This window comes from Pongo abelii, chromosome 9 (assembly GCF_028885655.2).
Source record: "Pongo abelii isolate AG06213 chromosome 9, NHGRI_mPonAbe1-v2.0_pri, whole genome shotgun sequence".
NCBI classification, from domain to species: Eukaryota; Metazoa; Chordata; class Mammalia; order Primates; family Hominidae; genus Pongo; species Pongo abelii.
This window is the reverse complement of record NC_071994.2, coordinates 73,533,360-73,545,434: the sequence shown is the minus strand read 5'-3', so window position 1 is coordinate 73,545,434 and position 12,075 is coordinate 73,533,360. Positions and strand designations below refer to the sequence as shown.

Sequence of the window (12,075 nt, the reverse complement as noted above, 5' to 3'; positions counted from 1 at the left end):
TCCTTAAGCCACTCCTGTATAAAATTCTAAAGTCATTGGAGCTTACTATGGCTAGATATTTTTATTTTTTTGAGACAGGATCTTGCTCTATTGCCCAGGCTGGAGTGCAGTGGTACGATCACAGCTCACTGCAACCTTAACCTCTTGGGTTCAAGTAATCCTCTCACCTCAGCCTCCGAAGTAGTTGGGACCACAAGTGCACACCACCACATGTAGCTAATTTTAAAATTTTTTGTGGAGATGGGGTTTCACTATGTTGCCCAGACTAGTCTTGAACTCTTGGGCTCAAGCAATCTCCTCCTACCCAAGTGCTGGGATTTAAGGCATGAGCCATGGAGCCCAACCTGTTTTGATTTGTTTAAAAGAGAGCCTGAGAAGGTGGACTTTTAGTGAAATTTTCTGATTTTTTTTTTTTTTTGAGACAGAGTCTGGCCTTGTCATCCAGGCTGTAGTGCAGTGGCATGATCTCGACTCACTACAACCTCCGCCTTCCAGGTTTAAGCAATTGTCCTGCCTCAGCCTCCCAAGTAGCTGGGATTGCAGGTGTGCGCCATCCTGCCTAGCTGATTTTTGTATTTTTAGTGGAGACAGGGTTTCACAATGTTGGCCTGGCTGGTCTGAAACTCCTGACTTCAGGTGATCCACCTGCTTCAGCCTCCCAATGTGCTGGGATTACAGGCATGAGCCACTGCGCCCGGCCAAAATTTTCTGATTTTTAAATTTAGGTTCAACTTTTCAAAATGCTGTGCAGGCCAGTAAAAGACACACACAAAGGCAATTTATGACTTCTGCAAACATGTCGCATTTAATCCTTACCATACCTGAAATAAGGGGCATTATTAACCCTAATTTTGAGAGGAAAATAAGCTCAGAGAGGCAAAGTAGCTTGCCCAAAAGTCACATAGCAAGTAAGTAGCCCGTTTCTATGGGTTCTGCCTTTCTTTCTTTCTTTTTTTTTTTATTATTATATATTTTAAGTTCTAGGGTACATGTGCATAACGTGCAGGTTTGTTACATAGGTATACATATGCCATGTTGGTTTACTGCACCCATCGACCCATCATCTATATTAAGTATTTCTGCTAATGCTATCCCTCCCACAGCCCCCAAGCCCCCAACAGGCCCTGGTGTATGATATTCCCCTCCCTGTGTCCGTATGTTCTCATTGTTCAACTCCCACTTATAAGTGAGAACATGTGGTGTTTGGTTTTCTGTCCTTGTGATATTTTGCTGAGAATGATGGTTTCCAGCTTCATCCAAGTCCCTGCAAAGGACATGAACTCATCCTTTTTTATGGCTGCATAGTAGTCCATGGTGTATATGTGCCACATTTTCTTTATCCAGTCTATTATTGATGGACATTTGGGTTGGTTCCAAGTCTTTGCTATTGTGAATAGTGCCGCAATAAACATACGTGTGCATGTGTCTTTATAGTAGCATGATTTATAATCCTTTGGGTATATACGCAGTATTGGGATTGCTGGGTCAAATGGTATTTCTAGTTCTAGATCCTTGAGGAATCACCACACTGTCTTCCACAATGGTTGAACTAATTTACACTCCCACCAACAGTGTAAAAGCGTTCCTATTTCTCCACATCCTTTCCAGCATCTGTTGTTTCCTGACTTTTTAATGATCACCATTCTAACTGGCGTGAGATAGTATCTCATTGTGATTTTGATTTGCGTTTCTCTGATGGCCAGTGAAGATGAACATTTTTTCATGTGTCTGTTGGCTGCATAAATGTCTTCTTTTGAGAAGTGTCTGTTCATATTCTTCGCCTACTTTTTGACGGGGTTGTTTGTTTTTTTCTTGTAAATTTGTTTAAGTTCTTTGTAGATTCTGGATATTATCCCTTTGTCAGATGGATAGATTGCAAAAATTTTCTCCCATTCTGTAGGTTGCCCGTTCGCTCTGCTGATAGTTTCTTTTGCTGTGCAGAAGCTCTTTAGTTTCATTAGATCCCATTTGTCTATTTTGGCTTTTGTTGCCATTGCTTTTGGTGCTTTAGTCATGAAGTCTTTGCCCATGCCTATGTCCTGAATGGTATTGCCTAGGTTTTCTTCTAGGGTTTTTATGGTTTTAGGTCTTATATTTAAGTCTTTAATCCATCTCTAGTTAATTTTTGTATAAGGTGTAAGGAAGGGATCCAGTTTCAGCTTTTTACATATGGCTAGCCAGTTTTCCCAGCACCATTTATTAAATAGGGAATCACTTCTCCATTGCTTGTTTTTGTCAGGTTTGTCAAATATTAGATGGTTGTAGATGTATGGTGTTATTTCTGAGGGATCTGTTCTGTTTCATTTGTCTAGATATCTGTTTTGGTACCAGTACAATGCTGTTTTGGTTACTGTAGCCTTGTAGTATAGTTTGAAGTCAGGTAGTGTGATGCCTCCAGCTTTGTTCTCTTTGCTTAGGATTGTCTTGGCTATGCGGACTCTTTTTTGTTTCCATATGAACTTTAAAGTAGTTTTTTCCAATTCTGTGAGGAAAGTCAGTGGTAGCTTGATGGGGATAGCATTGAATCTATAAATTACCTTGGGCAGTGTGGCCATTTTCATGATATTGATTCTTCCTATCCATGAGCATGGAATGCTCTTCCGTTTGTTTGTGTCCTCTTTTGTTTCGTTGAGCAGTGGTTTGTAGTTCTCCTTGAAGAGGTCCTTCACATCCCTTGTAAGTTGGATTCCTAGGTATTTTATTTGCTTTGTAGTAAAGGTGAATGGGAATTCACTCATGATTTGGCTCTGTCTGTTCTTGGTGTATAGGAAGGCTTGTGATTTTTGCACATTGATTTTGTATCCTGAGACTTTGCTGAAGTTGCTTATCAGTTTAAGGAGATTTTGGGCAGAGACGATGGGGTTTTCTAAATATACAATCATATCATCTGCAAACAGATACAATTTGACTTCCTCTTTTCCTAATTGAATACCCTTTATTTCTTTCTCTTGCCTGATTGCCCTGGCCAGAACTTCCAATACTATGTTGAATAGGAGTGGTGAGAGAGGGCATCCTTGTCTTGCGCCGGTTTTCAAAGGGAATGCTTCCAGTTTTTGCCCATTCAGTATGATATTGGCTGTGGGTTTGTCATAAATAGCTCTTATTATTTTGAGGTATGTTCCATTAATACCTAGTTTATTGAGAGTGTTTAGCATGAAAGACTGTTGAATTATGTCGAAGGCTTTTTCTGCATCTATTGAGATAATCATGTGATTTTTGTCGTTGGTTCTGTTTATGTGATGGATTACATTTATTGATCTGCGTATGTTGAACCAGCCTTGCATCCCAGGATGAAGCCAGCTTGATCATAGTGGGTAAGCTTTTTGATGTGCTGCTGGATTCGGTTTGCCAGTATTTTATTGAGGATTTTTGCATCAATGTTCATCGGGGACACTGGCCTAAAATTCTCTTTTTTTGTTATGTCTCTGCCAGGCTTTGGTATCAGGATGATGCTGGCCTCATCAAATGAGTTAGGGAGGATTCCCTCTTTTTCTATTGATTGGAATAGTTTCAGAAGGAATGGTACCAGCTCCTCTTTGTACCTCTGGTAGAATTCGGCTGTGAATCCATCTGGTCCTGGACTTTTCTTGGTTGGTAGGCTATTAATTATTGCCTCAATTTCAGAACCTGTTATTGGTCTGTTCAAAGATTCAACTTCTTCCTGATTTAGTCTTGGGAGGGTGTATGAGTCGAGGAATTTATCCATTTCTTCTAGATTTTCTAGTTTATTTATTTTATATTTTATATTATTTTATTCTCTTTGTGTAGAGGTGTTTATAGTATTCTCTGATGGTAGTTTGTATTTCTGTGGGATTGGTGGTGATATCCCCTTTATTTTTTATTGCAGCTATATGATTCTTCTCTCTTCTTTATTAGTCTTGCTAGCGGTCTATCTATTTTGTTGATCTTTTCAAAAACCAGCTCCTGGATTCATTGATTTCTTTTTTTTTTTTTTTGAGACAGAGTATGCCTCTGTCACCCAGGCTGGAGTGCAGTGGCATGATCTTGGCTCACTGCAAGCTCCGCCTCCCGGTTTCACGCCATTCTCCTGCCTCCGCCTCCGGAGTAGCTGGGACTACAGGCGCCCGCCACCATGCCTGGCTGATTTTTTTGTATTTTTTTTAGTAGAGACGGGGTTTCACTGTGTTAGCCAGGATGGTCTCGATCTCCTGACCTCGTGATCCACCCGCGTTGGTCTCCCAAAGTGCTGGGATTACAGGCATCAGCCACCACGCCCGGCCGATTCATTGATTTTTTTGAAGGGTTTTTTGTGTCTCTATCTTCTTCAGTTCTGCTGTGATCTTAGTTATTTCTTGTCTTCTGCTAGCTCTTGAATTTGTTTGCCATTTCTTCTCTAGTTCTTTTAATTGTGATGTTAGGGTGTCAATTTTAGATCTTTCTTGCTTTCTCTTGTGGGCATTTGGTGATATAAATTTCCCTCTAAACACTGTTTTAAATGTGTCCCAGAGATTCTGGTATATTGTGTGTTTATTCTCATTGGTTTCAAAGAACATCTTTATTTCTGCCTTAATTTCATTATTTATCCAGTAGTCATTCAGGAGCAGGTTGTTCAGTTTCCACATAGCTGTGTGGTTTTGAGTGAACTTCTTAATCCTGAATTCTAATTTGATTGCACTGTGGTCTGAGAGAAGTTTGTTGTGATTTCTGTTCTTTTACATTTGCTGACGAGTATTTTACTTCCAACTATGTGGTCAATTTTAGAATAAGTGTAATGTGGTGCTGAGAAGAATTTATAGTCTGTTGATTTGGGGTGGAGAGTTCTGTAGATGTCTATTAGGTCTGCTTGGTCCAGAGCTGAGTTCAAGTCCTGGATATCCTTGTTAATTTTCTGTCTTGTTTATCTGTCTAATATTGACAGTGGGGTGTTAAAGTCTCCCATTATTATTGTGTGGGAGTCTAAGTCTCTTTGTAGGTCTCTAAGAACTTGCTTTGTGAGTCTGTGTGCTCTTGTATTGGGTGCATATATATTTTGGATAGTTAGCTTTTCTTGTTGAATTGATCCCTTTACCATTATGTAATGGCCTTCTTTGTCTCTTTTGATCTTTGCTGGTTTAAAGTCTGTTTTATCAGAGACTAGGATTGCAACCCCTGCTTTTTATTGCTTTCCATTAGCTTGGTGGATCTTCCTCTGTCCCTTTATTTTGAGCCTATATGTGTCTTTACACGTGAGATGGGTCTCCTGAATACAGCTACTGATGGGTCTTGACTCTTTATCAAATTTGCCAGTCTGTGTCTTTTTACTGGGCATTTAGCCCATTTACATTTAAGGTTAATATTGTTATGTGTGAATTCGATCCTGTCATTATGATGCTAGCTGGTTATTTTACCTGTTAATTGATGCAGTTTCTTCATAGCATCGATGGTCTTTACAATTTGGCATATTTTTGCAGTGGCTGGTACTGGTTGTCCTTTCCATGTTTAGTGCTTCCTTCAGGAGCTCTTGTAAGGCAGGCCTGGTGGTGACAAAATCTCTCAGCATTTGCTTGTCTGTAAAGGATTTTATTTCTCCTTCACTTACGAAGCTTAGTTTGGCTGGATATGAAATTCTGGGTTGAAAATTATTTAAGAATGTTGAATATTGGCCCCCACTCTCTTCTGGCTTGTAGGGTTTCTGCCAAGAGATCCACTGTTAGTCTGATGGGCTTCCCTTTGTGGGTAACCCGACCTCTCTCTCTGGCTGCCCTTAACATTGTTTCCTTCATTTCCACCTTGGTGAATCTGACAATTATGTGTCTTGGGGTTGCTCTTCTCGAGGAGTATCTTTATGGTGTTCTGTGTATTTCCTGAATTTGAATGTTGGCCTGCCTTGCTAGGTTGGGGAAGTTCTCCTGGATAACATCCTGAAGAGTGTTTTCTAACTTGGTTGCATTCTCCCTGTCACTTTCAGGTACACCAATCAAATGTAGATTTGATCTTTTCACATAGTCCCATATTTCTTGGAGGCTTTGTCCGTTTCTTTTTATTTTTTTCTCTCATCTTGTCTTCTTGCTTTATTTCATTAATTTGATCTTCAATCACTGATATCTTTTCTTCCACTTGATCAAATCGGCTATTGAAGCTTGTGTATGCTTCACGAAGTTCTCGTACTATGGTTTTCAGCTCCATCAGGTCATTTAAGCTCTTGTCTACACTGGTTATTCTAGTTAGCCATTTGTCTAACCTTTTTTCAAGGATTTTAGCTTCATTGCAATGGGTTAGAACATGCTCCTTTAGCTCGGAGAAGTTTGTTATTACCGACCTTCTGAAGCCTACTTCTGTCAACTCATTAAACTCATCCTCCCTCCAGTTTTGTTCCCTTGCTGGTGAGGAGTTGTGTTCCTTTGGAGGAGAAGAGGCGTTCCAGTTTTTGGAATTTTCAGCCTTTCTGTTCTGGTTTCTCCCCATCTTTGTGGTTTTATCTACCTTTGGTCTTTGATGTTGGTGACCTACAGATGGGGTTTTGCTGTGGATGTCCTTTTTGTTGATGTTGATGCTATTCCTTTCTGTTTGTTAATTTTCCTTCTAACAGACAGGCCCCTCAGCTGCATGTCTGTTGGAGTTTGCGGGAGGTCCACTCCAGACCCTGTTTGCCTGGGTATCACCAGTGGAGGCTGCAGAACAGCAAATGTTCTGCCTGATCCTTCCTCTGGAAGTTTTGTCCCAGAGGGTCACCCGCCTGTATGAGGTATCTGTTGGTCCCTACTGGGAGGTGTCTCCCAGTCAGGCTACACGGGGGTCAGGGACCCACTTGAGGAGGCAGTCTGTCCATTATCGGAGCTCAAATGCTGTGCTGGGAGAACCACTGCTCTCTTCAGAGCTGTCAGGCAGGGACGTTTAAATCTGCAGAAGCTGTCTGCTGCCTTTTGTTCAGATATGCCCTGCCCCCAGAGATGGAATCTAGAGAGGCAGTAGGCCTTGCTGAGCTGTGATGGGCTCCGCCCAGTTTGAGCTCCTTGCCACTTTATTTACACTGTGAGCATAGAACTGCCTACTCAAGCCTCAGCAATGGCGGATGCCCCTCCCTCCACCAAGCTCCAGTGTCCCGGGTCGATCTCAGACTGCTGCACTAGCAGCAAGGAAGGCTCTGTGTGTGTGGGACCTGCTGAGCCAGGCACGGGAGGGAATCTCCTGGATCTGCCGGTTGCGAAGACCATGGGAAAAGTGCAGTATTTGGGCAGAAGTGTACCGTTCCGCCAGGTAAAGTCACTCATGGCTTCCCTTTGGCTAGGAAAGGGAAATCCCCTGACCCCTTGCACTTCCCAGGTGAGGCAATGCCTCGCCCTGCTTTGGCTCATCCTCCGTGGGCTGCACCCACTGTCCAACCAGTCCCAGTGAGATGAACCAGGTACCTCAGTTGGAAATGCAGAAATCACCCGTCTTCTGCATTGATCTCACTGGGAGCTGTAGACTGGAGCTGTTCCTATTTGGCCATCTTGGAAGTCCACCGGGTTCTGCCTTTCTGACTCTTAAGGCCTGATTGTTGCAGCTTCATTTCTTTATTTTCTAAAGAGGTCCCATTCAGCATAAGTACCTTCCTTCAGGTAGAGCTTCTATTTGCCAGTTCCTTTTTTGGCATCATCTTCTCTCTGACCTTGTTTTCTGACCCTACTTGTTTTTTGTGTGCTTTGTGGCACCAGTAGGGTCTGTATATGAGTCCCTGTGCAGATCTTCCTTGTACTTTCTGAGTTTCTCTGCTCTCCACTTACCTCGGTGATCAGACTTGACTATAAAAATGAGTCTATTTCTTGTTGATTTCCTATAAGCAGCTGGTATCTCATGTCAGATGGTTTCCTGGAGTTATCTGATAATGGCAGAAAATCCCCTTCCTTGGAGATTTTGGCATTTCTGCTCCCAAGGCCTGCTTGTAATAACTGTCTTTCTAGTCTTAGATTAAGAGGTTCTAGGTTGGAGCCTATGAGGACCAAAGAAGGGTATATCTTGAAGAACCTGATTAATCAAACCTAAAAAATTATGGGGATAGCAGATTTGATCTCTAAAATATATCCCAATTCTGACAAATTCTCATCACTTCCACAGCTACCACCTTGTTTCAAGCCACCATTAGCTCATGTTATTGCAATAGCCACCTGAGTGATTTCTTTGTATCTGCCCTTTCCCTTTTATAGTCTACTTTTTAACACAGTATCCAGAAAAATCGTTTTAAAAATATAAATGTCTTCATGTTATACCTCTGTTCAAATCCCTGTAACAGCTCCCATCTCAGAGTGAAAAATCAAAGTCTTGATAATAGCCTAAAAAGGCAGCTGGGTGCAGTGGCTCACGCCTATAATCCCAGCACTTTGGGAGGCCGAGGCGGGTGGATCACCTGAGGTCTGGAGTTCAAGACCAGCCTGACTAACATGGAGAAACCCCGTCTCTATTAAAAAGTACAAAATTAGCTGGGAGTGGTGGTGCATGCCTGTAATCCCAGCTACTCGGGAGGCTGAGGCAGGAGAATTGCTTGAAACTGGGAGGTAGAGGTTGCAGTGAGCCAAGTTTGTGCCCCTGCACTCCAGCCTGGGCAATAAGAACGAAACTGTTTCAAAAAAAAAAAAGGCATAAAAAGGGGGGATCTGTGTTCTGGAACCCTGTGGCTTCTTTGAGTTCATCTCCTGCTAGTTACCACCTTACTCATTTCTCTCCAGCCATACTGGCCTTCTTGTTATTCCTTGAACATACCAAGTATGTTCTCTTGCCTCAGGGACTTTTGCATCTGCCCTTCTCCATTCTTGGGATACTCTTCTCCCAGTTATTCTGCATGCCTTTCTCCCACACCTCCTTTAAATATTTGCTTTAAAGTCACCTTCTTATCTTTTGCCTTGTTGCACTCCTGAAGGCAAAATGGATCACGAGCAGCTCTACTGGAGCCACCCACAAAAATCTGGCCACAGTTCTCGCTCTTGTTGCATCTGCTCAAACCAGCATGGTCTGATCTGGAAATATAGCCTCAATATGTGCCTCCAGTGTTGCCATCAGTACGTGAAGAATATAGGTTTCATTAAATTGGACTAAGTGATCTTCCTTGAATGGATTATCCAAGGCATCCACACAATGAAAAATCATATTAGCTGTTTGTACATAAAATAAAAATGAAGAAAATGAAGTCAGCTTCTTAATGAAACCTTGATTCCTCTCATTAAAATGACAAATTGTGAATACCACTACTCTTGGCATCTCCTATTCCTCTTCCCTGCTTTTTATTTATTTAAATTATATTTTATTTAAAAACATTTTAAAAGTTTTATTTTATTTGTAATTGATACATAACAGTTGTACATATTGGCCAGGCATGGTGGCTGACACCTGTAATCCGAGCACCTTGGGAGGCTGAGGCAGGAGGATTGCTTGAGCTCGGGAGTTTGAGACCAGCTTGGGCAACATAGTGAGACACTGTCTCTACAAAAAATTAAAAAAAATAGCTTGGTACGGTGGTGCACACCCAAGTCCAAGTTACTTGGGAAGCTGAGGCAGGAGGATCACCCAGCCTGGGTGACAGAGCGAGACACTGTCTCAACAACAACAACAAAAAACCCCACCAACCAACCAACCATCCAAAAAAATTGTACATATTTATAGGATACAGTGTGATGTTTTGATACATGTATACAATGTATAATGATCAAATTAGGAGGTAATTAGTATATCTGTCATCTCAAACATATATCATTTCTTTGTGGTGAACACTCAAAATCCTTTCTTCTAGCTATTTTGAAATATACAATGTATTATTATTAACTAAAATCACCCTACTGTGCAATGGAACACTAGAACTTATAAATTTACCCTCCCAACTGTAAATTTGTACCCACTGACCAATCTCTGCCCATCTCCCTGTCTACCCTTCCCAGATTCTGGTAACCACTATCCTACGTCCTACTTCTATGAGATCAGCTTTTTAAGATTCCATATATGAGTGAGAACATGTGGTATTTATTTTTTGTGCCTGGCTTATTTCACTTAGCATAATGTCCTCGAGGCACATCCATGTTGCCACAAATGACAGAATTTCATTCTTTTTTTCTTTATGGCTGAATAGTATGCTGTTGTGTAAATATACGACATTTTCTTTAAACACTCATTTGCTGATGGGCCCTGAGGTTGATTCCATGTCTTGGCTATTGTGAATAGTGCTGCAATAAACATGGAAGTGAAGATGTCTCTTCAATATGCTGATTTCATTTCCTTTGGATGTGTACCCAATAGTGGGATTGCTGGATCATATGGTAGTTCTATTTTTCATGTTTTGAGGAACCTCCATACTGTTTTATATAGTGACTGTACTAATTTACACTGCCACCAACAGTGTGTAAGAGTTCCCCTTTCTCTATATCCTTGGCAGCATTTGTTATTTGTTATTTTTTTGCTAATAGCCATACTGACTGGGGTGAGATGATATCTCATTGTGGTTTTGATTTCCATTTCCCTGATGATTAGTGATATTGAGCATATTTTTCACATATCTTTTGGACTTTTTTTTTCTTTTTTCTCTGAGACAAGGTCTCGCTCTGTAACCCAGGCTGGAGTAGAGTGGCATGATCACAACTCACTACAACCTTGATCTCCCAGGCTCAAGTGATCCTCTGACCTCAGGCTCTAGCTTCAGCCTATAGCTGGGACCACAGGCATAAACCACCACACCTGGCTAATTTTTTTTTTTAATTTTTTTCACAGACGGAGTCTCCTTATGCTGCCCAGGCTGGTCTCAAAATCCTGAGTTCAAGTGATCCTCCCACTTTCGCTTCCCAAAGTGCCATGATTACAGGCATGAACCACTGGGCTCAGTCTTGTTTGTCTTCTTTTGAGAAATGTCTAGTTAGATCTTTCACCGATTTTTTAATCTGATTTTTTTTCTATTGAGTTGTTCGAGTTCCTTATGTATTCTAGATATTAACTCCTTGTCAGATGTGTAATTTGCAGATGTTTTCTCCCATTCTGTAGGTTGTCTCTTCACTTTTCATTGTTTCCATTTTATTTTGATTTAATCCCATTTATCTATTTTTGTATTTTGTTGCCTGTGGTGGTGGTGGTGGTGGTGGTGGTGGTTGTTATTTTTTTTTTTGGCAGTGCAGTGACATGATATTAGCTCACTGCAGCCTCCACTTCCTGGGTTCAAGTGATTCTCCTGCCTCAGCCTCCCAAGTAACTGGGATTACAGGCATGTACCACCATACCTAGCCAATTTTTGTATTTTTAGTAGAGATGGGGTTTCGCCATGCTGGCCAGGCTGGTCTCCAACTCCCGACTTCAGGGGATCCACCTGCCTTGGCCTCCCAAGTGCTGGGATTACAGGCATGAGCCACCGCGCCCAGCCCCCAGTACAGTTTATTGAAGAGATTGTCCTTTCCTCAGTGTTTGTTCATGCATTTGTCTGAAATCAATTGGCTATACATATATGGATTTTATTCCTGTGTTCTGTATTCTTTTCCATTGGTCTATATGTCTGTTTTTATGTCAGCACCATGCTGTTTCAGTTACTATTGTTTTGGAGAATATTTTAAAGTCAGATGGTGTGATTGCTCTAGCTTTGTTCTTTTCGCTCAAGATGGCTTTGGCTATTCAGGTTTCTTTATGGTTCCATATGAATTTTAGGATTTTTTTTTTCTATTTCTGTCAAGAATGTCATTGAAATTTAGATAGGGATTACATTGAATCCATAGATTGCTTTGGGTAGTATGAATCTTTTAACAATATTAATTCTTCCAACCCATGTACATGGGATATCTTTCCATTTATTTGTGTCTTCTTCAATTTAGTTCATCAGTATTTTACAGTTTTCATTGTAGAAATCTTTTACCTCCTTGGTTAAATTTATTCTTAGGTATTTTATTATTTTTTGTAGCTATTGTAAATGGGATTGCTTTTTTGATTTCTTTTTCAGATCTGTTTACTAGTTCTAACAGTTTTTTGGTGGCGTCTGTAGATTTTTCTAGATTTAATATCATGTTATTGGTTGGGCATGGTGGCTCACACCTGTAATTCCAGCACTTTGGGAAGCAGAGGTGGGTGGATCCCTTGAGATCAGGAGTTTGAGACCAGCCTGGGTAACGTGGTAAAATCCCGTCTCTACCAAAAATA

The 12,075-nt window shown here is 41.1% G+C and overlaps 2 protein-coding genes across 3 annotated transcripts in view; both read left to right on the top strand.

The window, feature by feature from the left end:
* Positions 1-12,075, top strand: part of STIM1 (stromal interaction molecule 1) — a 231,508-nt gene that overhangs the window by 148,838 nt on the left and 70,595 nt on the right. The gene's annotated exons all lie outside the window — the stretch shown is intronic.
* Positions 8,536-9,134, top strand: LOC129048928 (small ribosomal subunit protein uS14-like). Its single transcript, XM_054525944.1, has one exon. The coding sequence runs from the start codon at positions 8,842-8,844 to the stop codon at positions 9,010-9,012; it is 171 nt and encodes a 56-aa protein (XP_054381919.1). The 5' UTR covers positions 8,536-8,841; the 3' UTR covers positions 9,013-9,134.

Excerpts from the sequence above, each read along its gene's own strand:
- LOC129048928 (XM_054525944.1), top strand. The coding sequence starts at position 8,842 with ATGGATCACGAGCAGCTCTACTGGAGCCACCCACAAAAATCTGGCCAC.